Below are 21,704 nucleotides of genomic sequence, written 5' to 3' on the forward strand. Positions count from 1 at the left end.
GAATCACTAAAATTGTTTGTAAATTCTTCATACAGCAAAAGTTATAAAGCAATGTTATATAGCAAAAGTTATATAGCAGGTTTTGCTACATATTGTAAATCCGGCTTTAAACTAAAGCTATAGACGCACCATAGATTTGCTATTAAGCATCAGCACTCATTTTGACGTATATTTTGAGTTATGCACAAACTGCCTCCCTGTACATTACTTACGGGAGTTAAAATTGTTTTTTTCCAGTTCGGTTGGCTCTTCTACCTGACCAATTTTCATAATTTTGGTCTCAAAGCTATGCAAGCACATATTTTTCATCATTAATCTATCAAATGTATTACCCTACGAAAACAATTAAATTGAATTTTTTCAATTTTTACTTCAATTAAAAATGTATTCTAGCAGTTACATTATCCTATACGTTTTTATATAAAAATCTTCAGTGAAATACCAGATTCCATTGGAATTATTGATTATTGAGATCGGACGTACCTAAAGCACACTGCTAAATCATAAACGACCCAAATTGTTTAAAAATAGAGTTATGATCGATTTATATTTAAAAAGATCTTGCTTGCAACCTCAACAGTACCTAGGCTAATTGTCGACGTTGACGGGTTTCACCTAGCAAATCTTAAAAAATCAAACTTTCATAATTATTTGAAAATCTACACGAATTACTTTCCAATGACCCATTAGTTTATAAAATCGGTCAAGTAGAACTCTAGATTTAGTTGTACAAAGATTTTTAAAACTGAATTACTAGATTTAATTGCAAATCAATTAAGACAAATGGAAATTCGTTTAGTCTGCAGGTTTGCTGCGGCGGGGGTATTTCCTATACATATATTCAGCTTATTATTCACACTGCCATAAAATCAATGCATGATAAATGAGTAACCTTACTGTATTTACAGTTTTAGAGAAAATTAAGATACTTTCTAGAGTGAGTGCCTAACTAATTGCAGAGTAAGTACCTAACGGACCAGTAACCAATATCATTAGTGGTTAAATTAGTCACTTCAAGATTAGAGTTAGAAAAAATAACAAATTAATTATAATGCTGTTGCAGCCTCCAAACCAGCCCAGAGGGTGTTCAAGGTGGCCATGTTGTTCCCTACATCAGTGCTGTGTAACGAGGCAGGACAAGGAGTGTTGCGACAGAAAGTACGCACTGCGATCAACGCTCTCAACCGAGACTGGAACTTCTGCTCTTACTCTCTGGAGGGTAAGTTATTTACCAAAAACACTAAAAACTTGTTGCTGCAAACATTTTGTGGTAAGAGAGGAGGCAGGTCAAACAGATTGCAGGAATGGTTGGTACCTGAGGAAGCACCGACTGTCACAATCTTTAATGGGAATTCTGTATGTTAAAAGTCTGGGCAGTCTGCAGATAAAAGACTGTAGAGTATGCTATGTGCTTTTTGACTGTACACAGCTAACTGAAGTATGGGAAATAACCCTTGCAACCATGGTGAGGGGCAGATAATTACCTCAGATATAACTCATAAGCAGGATGTTGCATTTTTCTAGTACCTGAAGTTCAATGGTCTTTGAGGCACTCAGAGGAGTACGAAACGTCCACAAAGTGGTTAACATGCTCCAAGGGTCTGTCTCTACACTTAAAATACATCCAACCTTCTAATTGTACATATTTGCATTTGGTTGGTAAATTTGTATTTTTTCATCATCCAAGAGAGGTTAGTTACGATTGTATTGTTGTAGGTACTCGGGAGTGTAAGGACCTGGATATTGATGTCAAGTGCGACCATCGCTCCAGGCCCACGAGAGATCTCACCGAGAGTAACGCTTACTCACTCAAGGCCGAGCTTCCTGTCAACAGGTGAGTAATAAGTCAGAATCTCACCCATGTGAGTCCACTGATCAAGTACGGTAGTAGTTGAATGTCTTGTTCCTTAAATGCATGGCTAACTGTTTTCTGTGTTCTATACTGATACAATTAGATCTGTTTAGAAATTTAATTTTGAATTTTTGTCGTTACTTGTAAAATAAATATGTTAAAATAGTTGACATGTAGTGAAACGCCTAGTTACTGTGTTCATTTATTGTGATCTCTGATGGTTGATGTAAATTTATATAATTAAATTCAGGGAAAAATAATTTTATAATGAAGTTATACTGACACAACAAATTAATAACATGCACTTCTATAGACAAATAAACATGTAAATATAAAAATGTGTTTAGTTGATCATCCTCATATTTAGAGTTAAGCTAACGGAGATTTTCAAATTCTTAAAATACCAACCTACATAAACACCATTAACTACAAAAAAAGTTAGGTACTCAAAGTAGAGAACAAAGTTTACACTCGAAATTTAAATAAGCAAACAATTTACCAACAGAATACTATAGAACATGACAGGATGAGCAAACAAACTGGGTAGTACAAAGAAAATACAATAGTTGAAAACAACACTTATTTTTATCAACTATTGTGTTACTGAGTGTTTGGTTTGTTTTCTACTCTTGTCGTGTTTTAGGTCTAATTCTGGATCTTAACTTTTTCTAATCAGCGATAAAAAAGTATTTGCAATTATTTTTTCAACAACATAAACTAACCAACCCAATAATCAAATCAAAACATGAAAATATCGTCAATATTTAACCTGGAAGCATTTGGTTATACAAATTCAACAATAAATCATTTGTCACTTACAAAACTTACACAAACATCATACTTATTTCCACTGTTCACCACACACATATGATAGTTGTGCACTTGACTCCGGTTGTAGTTGACATCAGATATCTTCTAACCTGTGTCATCACTAGACCGTGTGGTAGTCTTAGTCACCTGTAGTTGTAGTTGTCTTGTGATGTCCTGTAGTTGAGAATGTGTGTTCCATAGGGTTGCCCGTCAAGCTAGCGACACTTACGCTGTCCAGATAGCCTTCCCAGCGGTCAAGTAAGTGTGTTTCTCCATCTTGTTTAGGTGGTGGTACTTTATGAGATTAAAAAATATGTTGTGATTTTATCTACTTAGCAGTATACTTTTTAAAAGACAAAAATTAAGATTTATGAATTGCGTTGTAGCTATTGTAACATCCTAAGTAAAATCTTTATCTCTTGTTATAGTAGGTTTTACTTAAAAACGTGGAGTTTATAGAATTGTTAAATTTAATGGGGTTGTTTTTTCAAGTAAATGAAATGAATCATAGTTATTGTTTAATGATAAATGTGTTTCAAAACTGTGTTTAAAAATTACTGTTTTAAAACCTGTCCAGACCATTGTAATTTTGCATTTGACTTGTGATTACGGATAATACTCTGGTTTTATTAGATCAGTAAAAAGTCCAGTTCTAAGAATTAAAACTGAAAATTGGTCTCCTGCTATGTAATAGTCTCTGAAAATATTAGCTTTGATTGTTAAACTAAGAATCAACAAATACCTTATTTAACATCTTACTCTCTCCTCGTCCAGTGACCCTGTGGTCAACCTCAATTCCAACCAGAGGGCGACAGTGCAGCGACTCCTGGAACAGCTGATCCTAGAGGAAGACCAGCTGGATGTCCACGATATCCTGCCTAACACTGTGCCTGATCCAGCCTCTCTGACATTGACGTCCGACTACGCTTGTCCTACTGGACAGGTCGTCGTTGCTCCTGACTGTGGTATGTACATTACATACACATAGGAAATCTAGGAATCTATTTCACTTTTGAAGGTTATAACAATTTGTTCCATACTATTGAGTTCATATTCTTGATTTTATTGTTCAGAAAAATTATGTCTATAGATTTTCACATTCTAAACACAACGATCTAATTTACATTGTGTCGTGTAGTGCCTTGCGCCGTTGGCAGCTACTATGACAAGGAGACTATGTCCTGCAAGCCGTGCGCCGTGGGAACGTACCAGTCAGAGAGTGGACAACTACAGTGCACCGTATGTCCGGCCATCTCTGGACGCCAGGGAGTCACCATCGGGCCTGGCGCTCGCAGTGCTTCTGACTGTAAAGGTAAGTTACTTAAAACCTCCAGTAGAAAAATATTTAAAAATATAAACTACTATTTGTTAATTAGTAGTTACCATTTATGTTATTCTTTCAATTGATTTTATATCCAATCAATAGTTCAATAGACCAATGAATGTGTTAAACCAAGGTAACTCAGCTCAAAAAATATGTTTCTATTTCCAACATTTGGGTTTTATTTGTAACATTAACATTAAACTTTAAATGGAAACCAGTGATGGTAACTATCCCTAGCACATTTTCCGAGCATGGTCAACAATATAGGTATGTTCCTTTCAAAGTACACCGTTGCATGTACAACAAAAAAAAACTACTTGTTTTGTTTAGCTTTGAACTGCTGTTGAATTAATTGGGATTTCTTTCTGAAATGGGATTGAGCTCAGATAACTTACCTGAGAAAATTAGAGCCTCTTGTCTCTTTATTTCTCAGGTAAGCTAGCTAAACTCTGTCCCCATAAAAAAATATCTTTATCATTTAACTTCCCTTTGAATTATTATTGAATGAATTGACAGTTATAATTTGTTTCTACAGAGAGGTGTCCGGCTGGCAAGTTCTATGACGATGAGGCTGGCCTGTGTCGTAGCTGTGGTCACGGCTTCTATCAACCCAACGAAGGCAGCTTCAAGTGTCTGCTATGCGGACTCGGCAAGACTACGAGAACTTCCGAGGCTGTCTCTCAAGAGGTACTGTCTTCTTGTGTTGTGTACAAATAAATAGAAATTACTAATATATTTTGTGGTTCTAAATGCAAATATTTCTAGCGATTACATTTGAACATTGTACTGAAATTGCCTTCATTACCTTCTATTATTTATTCTTTCTGTGACGCTTATCATGACAGCGTTGTCTAGATTAGTCAACAGAATGAAGATTTGCCTCTCGAAATGAAGCTGGGATAAAACAAAACACCCCAAAAAAATTAAAATTAAGTGAAAATTTGTTCATCCCAAAATGTTTACGCTCTTGTAAGCACCACAATGACTTATATTCCTAACCCATCTTGTGTGTTTGTAGGAATGCCGTGATGAGTGTGGGTCTGGTATGCAGCTTGCATTGGAAGGTCAGTGTGAACCTTGTCCTCGAGGTACGTACCGCACGCAGGGCGTAGAGGCTGCTTGTCAACCATGTCCTGCCGGCCGCACCACACCTAAGCTGGGAGCCGCTACTGTCGAGGAATGTTCTCTGCCTGTCTGCGGTCCTGGTAAGTTCTGTCAAGTTAATATGTAAATTTCCATAATGTAGGTCATGTAGATTGCCTTGATATTATCAGATGCTCATCATAGGAGGTTCCGAATATACAATAGGATGAGTGACTAAACATAAATGATTAAGATGAGTAATAGTTTAACTCTTTATCACTCCAGTTTTTTAAATTTCTTTGTTATAAATAACACTGTCTTCAAGAAATGACACAATATTTTGCTCAACTTTTACTTTTAAGCTGAAAAATACACTTTTGATTATCCTATTAAAATTTGTTAGAGACAAAATGTTTAATGTGTGTTAAAAAAATTAACAATTCAGGTATATAATATTACAGTTTAGGACGCTGTATAATGATACTGTTTAGAATATTGCTTGAGAGATCAAGACCAAGGTTTTGACTATTCACTCATCACAAATGTTTAACCCCCTAGGAATTAGGAATAGACATCTAAATATAAATAAATCTAAGATATAGTAAAGATGTGTGTGGTGTATAGGAGGTGAAGTAAATAAATTATGAAATTGTGTAAAGAGAGTTTCAAAGACATCTGAGATACTCAAATGGTGTGTTTGCGTTTTGCAGGCTCATTCCTGAACACCAGCATGAACAGCTGTGTGTCCTGCAAGAAGGGAACGTACCAGCCCTCGGCCCAGCAGACATTGTGTCTACCTTGTCCTCCCAACACCAGCACCAAGGGAACCAACTCTGTAAGTGTACAATCACACAATCTTGAGCGAGTCGATGAGCGTTGGTAGCAGGTCCAGGGCAGCAATTTTGTGGGTTCTGATCCTGGTACCAGCCACTACTTTTTATCCGTACAGTTCACACTTGTGCTGTACCAGCTCATTCCTGGCTTTGCTGAATACGTCCAACGCGCAGGCCTCTGTGGCTTATGTGGATGGCAAATAAATGCAATTGAGGCCGGCAACCTCTTAAAAAAATCACAGGTGTGATAATAATAGGTGTTGAGGGTTGTTTCTATAACTGGTTACAATGAGCAGTAACTTGTCTTGTCATGAAAGTTGATCTTTCTTGAGATACCAACGGAAGACTAAGCATATTTTTTCCTTTACTGTACTGAGCCACTGTTGTGCATTCATCGCTATTGTAAGGCTATGTATTTTTCCTTCTTTTGAAGGAGTCTTAGCTGTGTTCGTCTCCAGAGTCCAGAGAGTATGTAAACCTTCTGTTTAGAGGTACTCCTCTGACTATATGGGTAGAACTAGACATTTCATTCCTGCAGAGTGGCATTAAGCTTAGAATAAAAATGAACACAATTGGATCGAGCCAATACTTACTTTAGTGCCTAAATCACTACTTTTTGTTTCTAACATGTCTTTTCACAATTGCAGAAGAGCAAGTCGGACTGCTGGAACCCTTGCGAGATGAACGGTCCAGAGATGCACTGTGATCCCAATGCCTACTGTCTCCTCATACCTGAGACTAGTGACTTCAAGTGCGAGTGCAAGCCTGGCTACAACGGCACTGGCAAAGTGTGCACAGGTATGTACGATTTTAGTTGTAAAGACATTTATCATATTACTAGTATTTTCCCTTAGTGAAATATTTATATCACTGAACCATGCACATGCAATTTGACAACACATTTAAGTTTTTCGTTTGATTTTTCTTGAACCTTAAAATAAGATGTCTCAATTGTTCTAATAAAGCTAAGGTAAAGTGTCACAATATACATTCCTGAAGTAAATAACACTACATTGTCTAGAGATATTCAAATAATATGTGTAGTGTGATTGTCGTATTGTGAAAATATTTTGTTAGTTTAGGATAAACCTAGTTTTGAGACAAATTTTCATTTAATTCCATAAACTCATTTTCCATCTTCAATGAAACCTACTACAGGGTGTTTCAAAATGAAAGTTAAAATCTGCTCTTTCCTTTTGTAAAACCCTTTATTCATCTGTAGAAGTTACTTAATAAGAAACTTAATAAACTAGGAAACTTAATAATCGCCTCATTAAAAACAAACTCCATAGACAGTTCATTCACCCTTTGTCATTTTAAAACTCAAATTGTATTAACCCTTACCGCGCTACAAATATGTCGGGTGGCCTTGACTGTAACGCTACATATGCCTAAAAAATATATTTTCCCAAAAGTCAAAGCTGAATATTTTTTTTATAATTTTAACAATATAACCAACGTAATAAGCCAATATAATAGCGAACGTAGCAGAGAACGAAGTTTTCTGTGGAGTCTGCGAGTTAACCAAACACTTGCGAGTTAGTTCGTCCACAGCGCTGGCGTCTCTCATAGCAGAGACCGGCAAGTGTAGGGCGCCGCCATTTTGAACAATCAGAGGGAACGTTGTTATTGTGATTTTCCATCACGTGATATGTTCTCCAATAGCTGCTGCACTCTATCGGCAAAACTGGGAACTACAAGGACCAGCCAATGCACTCTGTATTAAAGGCGAGTATAGTCGTCTATAGCGTTTTGAGCAAAAGGAATTTCGGCGAGTATATTCGTGTACAGCGCGGTAAGGGTTAATAAACCTTTATACATAATGATAATAATTTACTCATTCTTGTTGTAGATGTGTGCGCCGGTTTCTGTGAGAACAAGGGTACGTGTGTGAAGGACTCTCGAGGTCAACCGTCTTGTCGCTGCGTCGGATCCTTCATCGGTCCTCACTGCGAGGACAAGTCAGAGTTTGCCTACATCGCTGGTGGTATCGCAGCTACTGTCATCTTCCTCATCATTATCGCTCTGTTTGTCTGGATGATCTGTGCTCGGTAAGTCAAAATGTTTTATCTTTTTTGTAATTGATTTGGGAAGCTGTGAAAGTTTGCCAAATCAATTAATCCAAAATACTGTTACTCTGTTCACTATGTCATTCGGATTTCATTTAACTTTTTGACAGGTTAAATCGGTAAATGTTATGAAAATTTAAAACATGAAGTGAAACTTTGATAGCGACTGAACTAAAGCTACTCTCGGATAGTTTTATAGTTACTTCATTTGGTACGTTACTTGATTCATCACATATCTCCGATCCATTCAGAAACATACTTACCCTAATAGATATGAATTAATGCAACAAATTAATATTTTGCCACTAAAATTAGATATCTTGAAAAACTCTTAAGTAAAAGTGGATTTCACTTCATAACATACAACGTACCAATTACAATAGTTTTAAAGAATTATTTTAAGGCACAAGTAGAGGTTAACTGTAAGAAAGGACAGTGATGTCCTAATTTTGCCTCAATAAAGAAGAACTTTTATTTCATTTCAAGTATAACTTTCAGTGGTCTCTAATTGGACTTTATGGAGTTGAGTTAACGTTATATAGGGCCTAGTCATGATGTAAGTGTCAATTTTTAGTGCAGAGCATATTACTATAGTTTGTTGGTATGATAAAAATGATTTATTTTCTATCCTAATGTTATTTTGTTATTGTTTGTTTTTCTACTGCCACAAAAAAGGATTATTCATTCTTTCATGATTAGTGAAATTATATAAAAATATGTTTTGTGGCAATAAACAGTTTGATTTCATTTTCTAGTGTTTAGTTTTGGATCTAGTGAAAATATAAATGTTATGTTTTAGTGTATTCCTACATTTAGTAACGGTGTAAATGTTTCTTGTAGAGCGGAGCAACGTAAAGAGCCCAAGAAGCTGGTGGCTCAGGCTGCGGACCACACAGGCTCCCAAGTCAACTTCTACTATGGAGCTGCTCCATACGCGGAGTCCATTGCTCCGTCTCACCACTCAACCTACGCTCACTATTACGATGACGAGGAGGACGGCTGGGAGATGCCCAACTTCTACAATGAGACTTATATGAAAGGTGAGCACACTTATCAAGTGTGATTCATGAGGATTCTACTGAACACAAACTCCTTTTCAATTTGCTTTCTGAAGAAGTTTTGTCTTTACATAACTGAACTCTAATTTTGTCGGGAAAGCCAGCCAAACTCAATACATTACCGGGAAAACACCTATTGCACACAAAATTCTCCTCATCTCATTAGTTTTGTTTCTCTATCATCTTCCATTTTAATTTTCAATGATAGAAATGCAAAATTAAATTAGAACTGTATTTTGATGTAAAATGCCTGCTTGTTCAGCCTTTGAAAAAATATGGACATTAACTAATTATTATAACTTAAACAGACAAAGCAAACAACATAAACAACATAAACAACATTACAACAACATAACAAAACACACAAAACAAACAACATTAGCAGACAATATAAATTAAGCAAACTGCAATGTAGACAGAATTCTGTAGACATTTGATTGACCTCCTACAATCAGACTCAATATAAAACCCAAAGAATCAGAGCTTTCGCTGGTAGTCCAGGTTTGAAATGAACCCCAGTGTACTATCTGTTCTGATACCAAAACTCTTCACTTTCTCAAAATATTTGTCATATTAATCAAATTCAGTTTAAGAAGGTCAAATCAATGTAAAAAAAAACTATATTGTAAGAAGATTGTGTTCTTGTTACTGAATTTCAATGTTTCTAATCAATGTTTCAGAGAGTTTACACAACGGAAAGATGAACAGTTTAGCGAGGTCCAACGCTAGTATTTACGGTAACAAGGAGGAGCTATACGATAGACTGAAACGCCATGCTTACCCTGGAAAGAAAGGTACTTAGATAATGTATTTTAATCAACATGTTAAAAATTTAACGAACAATTATCAAACACTTGGTCAGCATATTACTTTATTTCTCATCTGTATGTGTTATTGAATGTTTTCAAAAAATACTACGACCATGTTCAAGACTTTTTAAACTTCACGTTCTAGAATATTTGTAAAACTGTGATACTAATGCAACAGATTCTTGGAAGAAAATTAAAAAATATTAAAAGCTCGACAATGCCAGAGAACCCCTTAACTCAAATATATTTTGAAGACTGTTTAACTTCATTTATACTGTTTCAAGTTCTGCTGGAGTGTAACTATTCTCATGCCTTTTTAGCAATACCATGAAGGCTAAGAAAAAGCCAAAATGTTATGGCTGTAAGCGTTTGATTTATGTTAAAACATAAGGAGTACCATTCGAGTTTGTGGGCTGTAAGAATTGTATGGGTTTAATAATAACTCACTCATCCTAAGGAAATAGTTTTAGTAACTATGAACGGCTGAAGAGAACACAGAAAATGTCAATAAATAAGACTACCAGACTTTGTTTTCTGGTATAGTTTCTAATCCCACTTTTGGATTTTAATTTCCAATCAAGTTAAACACTCAGTTCTATCAAAAATATTTTTTGGACTCCTTGAAAAACCAGTAAAAGTATTATCTCTGAAACTAAACTGTTTCAGCCTAGTCGTAGCATTGTTAAGATACTTTTTATTCCAGCTTTAACTGTGGCTGTGGGTAGTTGTTGCTAGTAGCCCTTATCTTACGATTTATGAAAATAAAACTGGTAAACAATCCACAATCGTATAAATTAACTTTTCTGTTGCAGACAAGAGCGACAGTGAGAGCGAGGGACAGTAGAGATTTCCGAGGCTGTGCTCATGATATTAAACAAGAATAGCGTTAAGTGTGAATGAGTGAATGAATGTGTACAATAGTATGTTTTATACGTGTGATGTGCTAATAGTTAACAAGTTTAGATCATAGCTTATTTATAACTGTAATCATGTTTGCCAAAAAATTGAAATTGTTACAGCGAGCTTTGCCATATTTATTAAGTTTGAACGCAAAATTTGTTGTAACGATGGAGGCAAGAGGGTTCGACCCTCGCTCGGTGCCAGTGTATATACGCTCAAGGAGGTGGTTCAGGGTGAACTGTTCCAGGCTCTCTCACGAAGTCAGCAGTGAGGAAAATAAGAAAAAAATAGTTACGGTAGCAGTTTTGAAAAATGTTTACACTTTGAGGAAGTTGGAAACAAAATTAACCTAAGAAGTTCAAAGAGGTTGATAGTACACAAAAAAGCGAAAAACACAACAAATGTTGTCCTGTAACTTCACAAAACTTGCCCTCCTTCAAATAGGAAAGAAGTAAAAAATATTGTTTGGATAATTGGGGACCAATATTTAAGTTTCAGGAACTTTTTTTAAGTAAGCTAGTTGTGCATCCATTTCTTCTTCATTCATCCATACGATTTCAGAGTGTAAAAGTGCTGATATCTTTTGTGATTGAAATTGTAAGGATAGACAAGTACTGCTGACTAACTGTGAAAGAATTGTTGTACTCTAAATAAATAAAAATAACGTATTACTACTCGACCTCTTTTCATCAAGTGGGTTGCAGGATATTCCAATCGGTTAATTTACCAGATAGCGTTGTTTACATTATATGAACGTTGTTATAGTAGTTTTAAGTCGAATAGCTAAGAGTGTAAAAATGTAATTTAAAATACTGTTGCAACTTTGTAATACCTAGATCTAATTTCAGTCATAAGATGTAAGCTACAGCAACCAATAATGTATACAATATTATGTTGTATTTTTGTAATTAAAATAAGAAATATGAAGAAATATACCTTTTTTAAAGTTATTGGCTTTGGATTTTACTCACCATTAAATATATCAAATGTTCTATAATGTTCTATAAACATTTAAAGTTTCAAAGAAGTCCTAATATTTTGAATTTTAGTCGTGGATTGTTCTTTTTATTTACTAAAATCAATATCCTCGATTGGCTAAATTAATTTTGAAGGGAAAATGTTGGGGATGCTGTGGAATCAAACAAATTATAGAAAATTTATATTTATAATAAAATATACTTTATTTTATTACAAGTTAAAATGTTATAAATAAACAATTTTTACAAGTTAATAACTAAATTTACAGCATGGTTTAATATGTGAGGATATAATGTCATAGTAGGTTTACCAAGTAGTAAAGAGTTCATTCTTAGTAGAACATGAAAACATTTTAGAAAATATAAAAATTGGGATATTTTATATTAATTTTAAATTCATTACTTCGACTCCTATGTTAGGCGTACATTCTGCTACAGAAAATGTTTTATCATCTCAATCATCTCACATAGCAATTAATTTGATTTAAATTTTCAACAAATATTACTTTTTCTACGTTGTGAGTTTTGATTTAAAAAAATATATTGTATGAATATAATATTTTATTATGATAATTCATAAGTTTTTGCTACTAAGAAAGGTAAGCCTGACTACATAACTCAGGTGTGAAAGTTACTCTATTACCAATTTAAGTAAAGTCCACACTAAATTGTATACTTCAATAATTGCCAATTCATAGATCAGGACTCTTCTTCTCAGTTAACCCTACTATTACATTTTGATCCAGCAAAATCACACCAGACTTGCTTCAGTGTGTAGGTTTTGGCACTCTCTGGCAGTGAACCTGTCAGTGGTGAGGTCAGAGGTGATGGGGAAGTGGGGGAGGGGTTGGGAGGAGTTGGGTCCTGGGTACTGTGAGAGAGGAAGGGGTGAAGAACCTGAATATTGAGGGAGAGGTGAGGAACCGGGATATTGAGGAAGAGGGAGGGGTGAGGAACCGGAATACTGGGGAAGAGGGAGGGGTGAGGAACCGGGATACTGGGGAAGAGGGAGGGGTGAGGAACCGGGATATTGTGGGTGAGGAAGAGGCGAAGAACCAGGATACTGAGGGTTTGTAGGTGAAGGTCCGGAGAGGAATGGCACGGCTGTGGCGTGTTTGTCCGAGGGGAGTCCGGGTTGGTCCAGATAAAACCTCGGGGCTAGCGGGTCATCACCCTGCAGCCGACCTGAAAAATATATAACGTAAGAAACACTTAATATTTAGTAATTTCCTGAACAGATGCTGTATCAATGTAAAAAAGTGGTTTAGCAAGGATAGGATCAAATGCTAGTAGAAGGAGGTTCAAAACCAGTGGGGTTGATTTACAGGGTCATTGGGGAGTCTGACAGTCTTCACTGAGAAATGTATCCAATTTAAGTGGAATACTCTGTTCCAGGTAGCCTTTATATTGGCCTATTAGGTAAAACAAATTAAGATAAACTTGTAATCAAACTGGTATGATACTTTATTTTTCACAAATATTATTTCTGATGGTAAGAGTTTGATTTGAACAGTCAGTGTTTGAATCTTAAGTTTTTCAATAACTGAAATTATTCTAAAATGATCATACTGGAGCTAGAGAAGAAGAAACTCACTCACTGTAAATGGAAGCCTCCTCTTACTACTCACAAAGCCAAACCTTTTCTGGCCTTGAGTCCTTGAGACCAAGAATACCTAGTAAAGTTAGTTAAATTGTTATAATGGTTAGCAGATTAGTAAGCACTAACCAGAGAGGGAAGGTGATGGTCCTTGAGAGTTGCTGCAAATCTTGGTGCTGTAGCCGGAGTCATTGTTGTCTCTGTCCAGTGTAGGACTGTACACTGCGCTGCGGCTGCGGTAAGGTAACCTTTTGACCTCTGACCAAGGCCCTGGTCGCTCACATTCCTCGCCGTCGCTTGAGTCCGAGTGTGTGAAGTGCTCGGTGTCCGCCCACGTTTGCTCTCGTCCCTCAGCTTGTTCACGCACGTCTCCGCTACGTCTCCAGTGCAACGCTTGCACACGGGACACTATCTCGTGCACAGACTTGCGCAACTCTTGTCTCCTCCAGCTCGGCAAGTCACTGCAGTCTTTATCACATTTGGTTTCTACATCCTTCCCCTCAACTTCTCTCATGGCAGAACACTCTTCATTGTGAGGTGAAGCGTTGCACTTTTCCGTTTTGGTAACGGATGAAACGAGGTCTGGACATTTAGTTTTATCGCGGTACCTCTGTAATCTTTCACTAGCGAACTGTGATCTCCAGAAAAGGCCGACTTTATCTGTTGGTCTGTTGAATTCTTGCCCATGATCACTTTCTCGTTCAGAGCACAGATCGTCCATACTCCTATGATCAGCTGGACCCAAACGGCGTTCTTCAGGGATCTCAGTGGCTCCCTCTGCTGTGTTTTCATTCAGTAGGGACTTGTCATCGAGAAGATCAAGACTTCTAGTCCTCGGTAGGTACGACTCCCCTCTCAGCCACTGTGTGAGGTGTTGATGCTGTTTTCGAAGTTGGGATATTCGTACTTCTGTTTGTCTTTCAAGGTTTTGTACTTTTTTATCGATTCGTTTCTCAGCAGAAGTGATATGCTTCTTGAGTTCTTCTTTGTCTCTTTCCATGCGAGCTTCCATGTGTTGGAAGAATGGGGCACAGTAGCATGTGTAGCCAACGCCTACTGGTCCCTGTAAAATATTGTTAATTTAATTTTCAAAAATCTTTAGCAAGTGAAGTGATATTAAGGCTGATGTTCTACAATTTTGGTTTAGAGAGTAAACGATACATTAATAATACATATTTTACGATTATTACTTTTACATGCAATGATTCAAATTAAAATTAAATTTTTCATAAACATCATTGGTGGTAAGAAAACAATAAAAGTACAAATCGAGTCTAAAGGGGCATTTACATTTAATTCGAGCTCGCAATCGAGTACAGCTCGAATTCCTCCTCGAATTAGTGCCAACCACAAATTTACTCGCATGCTAGTAGTGAAATGTGAGCACGAATGACATTTTGCCGTTCAAGTTACTTTCCAAAATGTTGGGAAATGCTCGCACATTCGCAGGCCTATCCTTGTGAAGCCCAGTTTTTGAAAACTTAGGTGTTGTGGAAAAGGGATGTTTCTATTTGGTCATAAATTTTGTGTTTACTGTTCCGTGATGGCTGGGTTTAATGATGATGTACCGGTATACAAATTTCTTTTATTTATTTTTTTATTAAATTTAATTTTTTCCACAGACCACCAAAATATCTTAAATAATTACACTCATACTACTCATACATACTGTATACTTTTACAAACATATTATACATCCCTACACAGTTTTCTTGAATATGTTCACTCATTATACATACTAAAAATAAACATATTATACTGATCATATTGACCATCTACCAATAAATGTGATCGCTGATTATGAATACTTAACTTTCGCCTTACAACTACATCACTTACAACTGCTACTATTATTCCAGTAATAACAACGTAAACGCTGCTGGAATTCGATCCATCATTCGATACTGGAATAGTAACTCGCTCGATATCGCATTCCATCGATTCGAATACGAGCTCGATTTATTATAAACGCGCCCTAAGTGCCACATACTACCACACATTGCAAGTGACAAACAGTTTTAAAAAGGATACTTTCGTGAAACTCTTTACAAGGGATACATAATTATAAGAAAGTTAAATGGTTTATATTTTTTTCTGTGAATGTTATAGGTAATTCACAAACTTATTTGAGCATTCAATAGTAGTACACTTTCTAGTCACTCGTCAGGATACAACATTTAAAATGAGGTGGAAAAATCAAAACAACAAACAAATGTGGTCATTTTGAGTGGGGAAGAGATACCTGCCATACTTATATAGGAACCATCCCTAAATTTTACTTTTCTTTTGAACGATTATTTGTGAACTAACGAACATTCACGCTTAGTTAAATTTGATAATAAATTATAGCTACTACACTCCTGTAGAAGTAGAACATACATTGTTACTATAGTGGCTTATAGGGGCAATAGCCCCTAGTAATATATTCTAAATATCAAAAATATATTCAAAAATATTCTAGTAATATTTTTGTACAAATTATTAGTCTCATAGGTTACCCTACCTTGATTTATCATTTAACATGTTTGTATATTATGGTATGTATAATAGTTATTACATATCATAATGTAGGTTGATGTCTACTCTGTTTAAAATAAAAATTCCAAAGGACATGCGGTGTATAATATAAACTTTCTAATCATAATACAACTAAGGAACATTTTCCAATAACAATTTTCATGACTATTAATTACATCTATATAGATTTCTTTAAATATAGACAAATTCACTTAGGAAAACACATAGATATAACGTCATCATCCAAATTGTAAAATGCTAATTCTATAACAAAACCTCTCTGAAAACAAAATTTGTTGTATATTATCGATTTTGGTCGATTCCTTGGTCTTTATTTGGGTCTAGTACTATTTTAACATCATCTGGCCTCTTTGCCCATCCAAAAGTAACATAAAGTTGACCATGGGTAAACACTGGGGTTTTCAAATAAACGCCAACTTTGTGAAGGTTCGGCCTTGCGCCACAATTTAACCAAATCAAATTGCACAATGAATGCACCCATCGTTCATTGGTCCTAGCTGTGTAATGCAATCTCATTTAATAGTGGCAATGTATACACAGGAATAACTTCATGTTCATCCGATATTCATTTATTTTCCTCCCAAATATCGTGCCAAATCTGGCGCCTGTTGTTCTCATTTCAAGGAACAACACCTCTGTGTGGTAGTCTTCCGACATTATACATTATTACTGTGCAAAAGAACAATCCATTGTAAAGTATTAAGTTTAAAAGTATCAAATTTAAGTTTGCTCAAAAGATTTAATCTAATTTTCACTTATTGTTGTTTACTACTTCACTAACAATTTTACAATAACAAAATAATGCAAATTCAGGTGTGTTTTTGTTTTTCAATTTATATAACCACAGCTGTGTTTAAGCTAAATAAAAATGCATCAAATTATATTCCCATGTTATTTAAATGTGAAATATTTTATTCCGTAACTACCTTTTGGTGCATAATTTGAAAATGAATAGTTTTCCCTCAAAATTCACGTCAAGACCTTTAAAATAAGACCCCTCCCATCCTTCTACGGCCATCCAGTCACTCACAATTTCTTTACAAAAATTTGACTTACGGAATCATATATATAGAAATAAAAATGCATCAAATTATAGTCCCATGTTATTTAAATGTGAAATATTTTATTCCGTAACTACCTTTTGGTGCATAATTTGAAAATGAATAGTTTTCCCTCAAAATTCACGTCAAGACCTTTAAAATAAGACCCCTCCCATCCTTCTACGGCCATCCAGTCACTCACAATTTCTTTACAAAAATTTGACTTACAGAATTATATATATAGATAACAGAACGTATGTCTAATTCTGGTATTTACTTTCACCTACCTTACGAATGTTGCCAGCCAAGTCCAGGAAGTACTGCTCTCCTTTATGTAGAGGTTCATTAGGTAAAGAATCCAGCTTCGGAGGAGGGAATGCTTTGGAATCAGGATAGTAATGGCAGCCATAAGGAGACCAGTTCTTGCTGGGGAGCTTCTCAAAGTGCACCTTCTGGTCAGACTTCTGCTGTCAACCGAATTAAACAACATTTTAAACTGTGTAAACAAAGTTTGAGTATCCAACAAATTAAAAGTTAGGTTTGTGCTTAAGAAAAACCTATACTGATAATCTCACTCAATTCCACACTCATCGGGCATTCTTATTCAGCTTAGAATACAAACCTCATAGTCTGCCGGTGTCTCGAAATATAGAATTATGTTTAATTGGAAATAAAGGTTTCTTTATGGAAAAGTGTTCACTTATGGTAACCTCAGACAGCCATTCCAAAGGATCTATTCCCACATTTAAGGAGGATTGTTTAACAGCTCTGTTTTTTTTCATTTTTAGAATCAACAAACACATCAAATCAAATTAGTGTACTCTATATTAATAAATTACTCTTTCTCTTTCTTAATAAAACATAATTTTCTGGTAATTAAGAAAACGTTTTCAATAGAAATTATTTTCAAATAAGAGTAAAAGAAAGTAGCATTTATTTGCAAGAAGGAACAGACGAGTACTAGAGTGAGGGATGATTTAATTTTTCATTCTTGTCAGTACTGTACATGTTATGAAGTTAGAAATTTGTTTTTATTATACTCTACCTTTCTTTTGTCTTTTCTGTTGGGTTTCTGCTTACTACCATCAGTTTTATCCTGTTCTTCTTTTTTCTTGCTGGAACTTCTTTTTGTGTTGTTCAATATATTAAGGATTTCATTGAGATCTTTTCTCGTTGCTATATCTTTGGCTGTTTCTTGTTGCTGAAAAGTGATAAACTTATTGTTAAAAAGATTAAATGTGGACCCGTTTTGAATACCTTTTTAATCGCTAATAATTGCAGTACCTAGTATTTTACGAGAGTATACATAATGAAGTTGATTTGTTAACACGTCCAGTGCTGACACATCAATTGATGGAGTCGCGCAACGAGCGCTCCTATCGGTCTACATCAATTGATGTAGTTGCGCAACCCCCACTACATTAGTTCAGTATGAGCTCAGCCATTGCCGGGGAACGTTAAAATTGTTGCTAGCCTGTAGCTTAGAATGTGAGCTTTATTTTGGTGTAGGTTGGTACTAAAATTTCCCGTAAAATCCCGTCTGGCAATGCTTTTTTCCCGGTTTCGGGGCTCTTCAAGCCACATTACAAAGCCACTGACTATTGATCCAGGGAGTGCTGCTACCTTTGGGTGTTTTAGGGAACTACGTCCAATCTCGGGGTAACGTAGTACAATCACCGCTGCTCTTTTGTTATTCGTCAGATTGAAGTCTTTGAATGCCAATTGCGTTCGCTGTTACGGTGCCACAACGGGGCTTCGCCCGGGCCTCACCGGCATTGGCGAGCACCTATTGGAATGCCTGCCGCACTGAACATGTTAACTCATATTTGGGTTTAAATACGCACATAGGTGGAGTCCCAATTTCAAATAGGTAATGATAATGATAACTGTGAAAAAATAAGGCAGAATAAAGTGGCTAAATTGTTTCTTTATATAACATACTGAATTATGTAACATAAAGATGAGATGACTACTTCAGTATCAGGTAAAAGTGTAACTGAAGTGAAGTTTATTATATCAATGATACTGTGTTTAATTTTCCTTTGCTGTGTCATCCTTGAGCATATATCCACTTCAGTGTCTAATTCAACGGTTACAATATTAAACAAATATCCACAAAACCAGCATACGAGTGAGTTTTTCAGTCTTGGTATTTGCTTAATATTCCATGTTATGTATGTACAAATGGATAATGTGATCATAGTATTTCACCTTATTCCTCAGAGACTTATCACAGCCGGCTTCAAGCAGTATCCTGGTCATCTTCCTGCGGCCCATGGCAGCTGCTATGTGGAGGGCCGTGTCACCATTCTGAAAAATGTATCAAATGTGTACTCAAAAATTTGCTAAGTTGGCAAAATTGTTTAGAAGAAATCCAACACTACTAAAGCGTTAGGTACAATTGATTGATTAATACTGTTACAGAAGTGTTATGGTCAATTTCAAACTCAGTACAGCAGTACTTAAGGGTGCGCTTTACCTCAGCTCGGAAATCTCAGCTCGGGCTTCAGTAGCTATGTTTCACCATTGGACAGCGCTGCGGGAAGCGCTTGCAGACGTTTCCAAGATTACTGTTTTAGAATTAACAAATAATGATAGCTACGCACTCTAAACGGCTTATAGTAGTACAAAGACCAATCTATAGTTCTGCGTTTTTCAAATGTTAAAAAAGCGTTTTTTAAATAAGTTTATTCTAGTTGAAAAGACCCTTTTTTCTTGTACTACAACTCAAGTTTATAAGGTGTGTATTTAAAATAATAGAAATATAGAACAAGGAACTATAGAAAATTTCATCCTCTTTAATATGAGACCTTAACTTTGATTCTACCTTCAATGTAGCAGGTGAAAACAGAAATCTTGCAAACCCTTGCATTCGGTTGCGCGTCAGGGGTAAAGCGCGCCCTTAATGGATAAATCATTGATCTATTTAATTTACTGTGAAAATATATAATGAATAAGCAGAGGGAATAACTATGATATTTTATTGGTAAAATCACAAAAAATTGCAATAGCTTTGAATTTTCATTTTTAAAGTATTGAAAACATCCATGGTTGTAACATTTTGTTTAGTATTAAAAGGACCATTTTTTGTTGTCCTAGTACACTAGGCACGTGCCTGGAATCGTTTTTCAAATTACTTCAGGCTAGACCTAGGGTTGATGCATTATCACATGGATAAAATCCATTGGTGATTTGCCGGGATTTAAACCCGGGACCAGAATCAGAATCATCATTTATTGTCCTTCAGCATTACATACATGCAATAGGCTAGATAGTGTCTTTTTTTTAAAACTTTTTCCCAGGTCAAAATTTCAAACAAATGAAAAAACGTCTGGTAATACCATGGATTTAGTACCCACACACACAGAAATCACTTTGAAAACCACCTTTTTGGGTTCAGGGGTACACTTATTTCACCCCATAACTTAAACTCAAAATTTTGAAGAAAACAATACTTTCTCCATATTATACTATATATGTGTAGGGGGAGAAAGTAATTAAAAAGGGAGCAAATGAAAATCACAAAGAAAACTATATTTTGAGATTCTTCGCAAACATTGTAACTCCTCTATCTTTTACACTTTCCCTCTAGTTTGATCTTAAAGGTACATTTGCTTGATTACTATGACAATAAATATAATTTTGATTGCCGTACCTTGTTCTGGTCGGACACTCGACAGTGAGCGCTAATGAGTATTCTGGTAACTCCAGCGTGGCCGTACCTTGCACTCGTGTGGAGGGGGGTGTCTCCATACTGTCAACAAAACAACATTTTATATTTTATTTCACCCTTTTCAAATTCACATAACCATCAGACAAATATTCTAACAAGCTGTTTAATTCAATACCACTGTCTAGAAATTGGAACCTGGAAATTTGTTGAAATACAGAGGATTAATTCAATAATATATTGGGTGTGTAGGTCTTCGACATTTGAAAATACAATGTTTTTATACAAAATATAGAGATACAACTTATCACTTTGGTATTGATTTTAAGTTTTTTTTTTTTTTTTACTGTACAGTAATAGTAATTTCATAACAAGAGTAGAAAATGAGTCATTACTCTTTACGAATAGCGTACTTTAAATGGTCGTGAATATGTGTAGACCATTTTCATTCGTGGGTACTTTTCTGTTAAAGGGAACATTCATTCTCTAATACGAGTTATAACTCAATAACTTGGTTATTGAACCAAGGCATATTTGCTACATCTGTCTGTAATTTAAATGCGTTTGAAGATATTAAAACATATGGAATATGGACCATAAAGGAAAACAAAAATATCAATATATCGAAAAGAAATCATCGATAATAATTAATATTCCCCTTAACAGGAAAGTACCCACTCGTGTTTTGAACGTTATTTTTCGCTATACTACAAAGACTAATAATTTTCTTAATTAAAGGAGGCATTGGATTTTTCTTCACTACAATTAGGAATATGACAAAACTCAGCATTTTTACGTCATGTCTTAAATTTAAAGTTAATATTTACTTTGGTTGTACAGTTTTGGTTGTTGAAAATGTAAACAGTTCACAAAACAATAACAAATCTTTGTTTGTTTACGTAGGCAAAATCCAGAAAAGATAGTAAACTTTACTTTCGCATAGTAAACAATTTTTTTCTGTAGTAAACAATGATAATTTTTTGCAGGTTACAAACATGTACCGATAACAAAAAGATGTAATTTCAAAGTAGTGTAGCGAAAAAATTGTTTAATCAACACAGTTTTTACAATAACACATGTAATTTAGTAACAACAATAGACTGTATTCAATTAACTAATACACATTACTAGTGGCATTTGTGGA

General features: G+C 35.4%; 2 protein-coding genes across 3 annotated transcripts in view; one reads left to right on the forward strand and one right to left on the reverse strand.

Annotated features, from left to right (window-relative positions):
- The window catches only part of LOC128988380 (uncharacterized), a 113,165-nt gene extending 101,477 nt beyond the window's left edge, over nt 1-11,688 (forward strand). The window contains exons 50-62 of the mRNA XM_054409622.1: nt 1,064-1,219; nt 1,717-1,834; nt 2,864-2,920; nt 3,437-3,627; nt 3,801-3,974; nt 4,522-4,673; nt 5,005-5,191; nt 5,780-5,904; nt 6,550-6,700; nt 7,755-7,953; nt 8,812-9,011; nt 9,710-9,823; nt 10,651-11,688. Of these exons, the coding sequence (XP_054265597.1) occupies nt 1,064-1,219; nt 1,717-1,834; nt 2,864-2,920; nt 3,437-3,627; nt 3,801-3,974; nt 4,522-4,673; nt 5,005-5,191; nt 5,780-5,904; nt 6,550-6,700; nt 7,755-7,953; nt 8,812-9,011; nt 9,710-9,823; nt 10,651-10,682 (1,856 nt within the window). The 3' untranslated portion in view covers nt 10,683-11,688. The remainder of the gene's footprint in view (nt 1-1,063; nt 1,220-1,716; nt 1,835-2,863; nt 2,921-3,436; nt 3,628-3,800; nt 3,975-4,521; nt 4,674-5,004; nt 5,192-5,779; nt 5,905-6,549; nt 6,701-7,754; nt 7,954-8,811; nt 9,012-9,709; nt 9,824-10,650) is intronic.
- A 301-nt stretch (nt 11,689-11,989) lies between these two features.
- Nucleotides 11,990-21,704, reverse strand: part of LOC128989946 (ankyrin repeat domain-containing protein 6-like) — a 68,878-nt gene continuing 59,163 nt past the window's right edge. Inside the window, exons 6-11 of one of the 2 annotated variants that reach the window (XM_054412113.1) lie at nt 20,546-20,644; nt 19,102-19,200; nt 17,936-18,091; nt 17,178-17,354; nt 13,442-14,375; nt 11,990-12,900 (exon numbers count right to left, since the gene is read on the reverse strand). In XM_054412113.1, the coding sequence (XP_054268088.1) occupies nt 12,467-12,900; nt 13,442-14,375; nt 17,178-17,354; nt 17,936-18,091; nt 19,102-19,200; nt 20,546-20,644 (1,899 nt within the window). In that variant the 3' untranslated portion in view covers nt 11,990-12,466. Of the gene's footprint in view, nt 12,901-13,441; nt 14,376-17,177; nt 17,358-17,935; nt 18,092-19,101; nt 19,201-20,545; nt 20,645-21,704 lie in introns of both variants that reach the window. The other variant, XM_054412112.1, reaches the window with a different exon arrangement.

This window comes from Macrosteles quadrilineatus, unplaced genomic scaffold, assembly GCF_028750875.1.
Source record: "Macrosteles quadrilineatus isolate MER2022 unplaced genomic scaffold, UCM_ALF_1.0 Scaffold_3__2_contigs__length_128488019, whole genome shotgun sequence".
NCBI lineage: Eukaryota > Metazoa > Arthropoda > Insecta > Hemiptera > Cicadellidae > Macrosteles > Macrosteles quadrilineatus.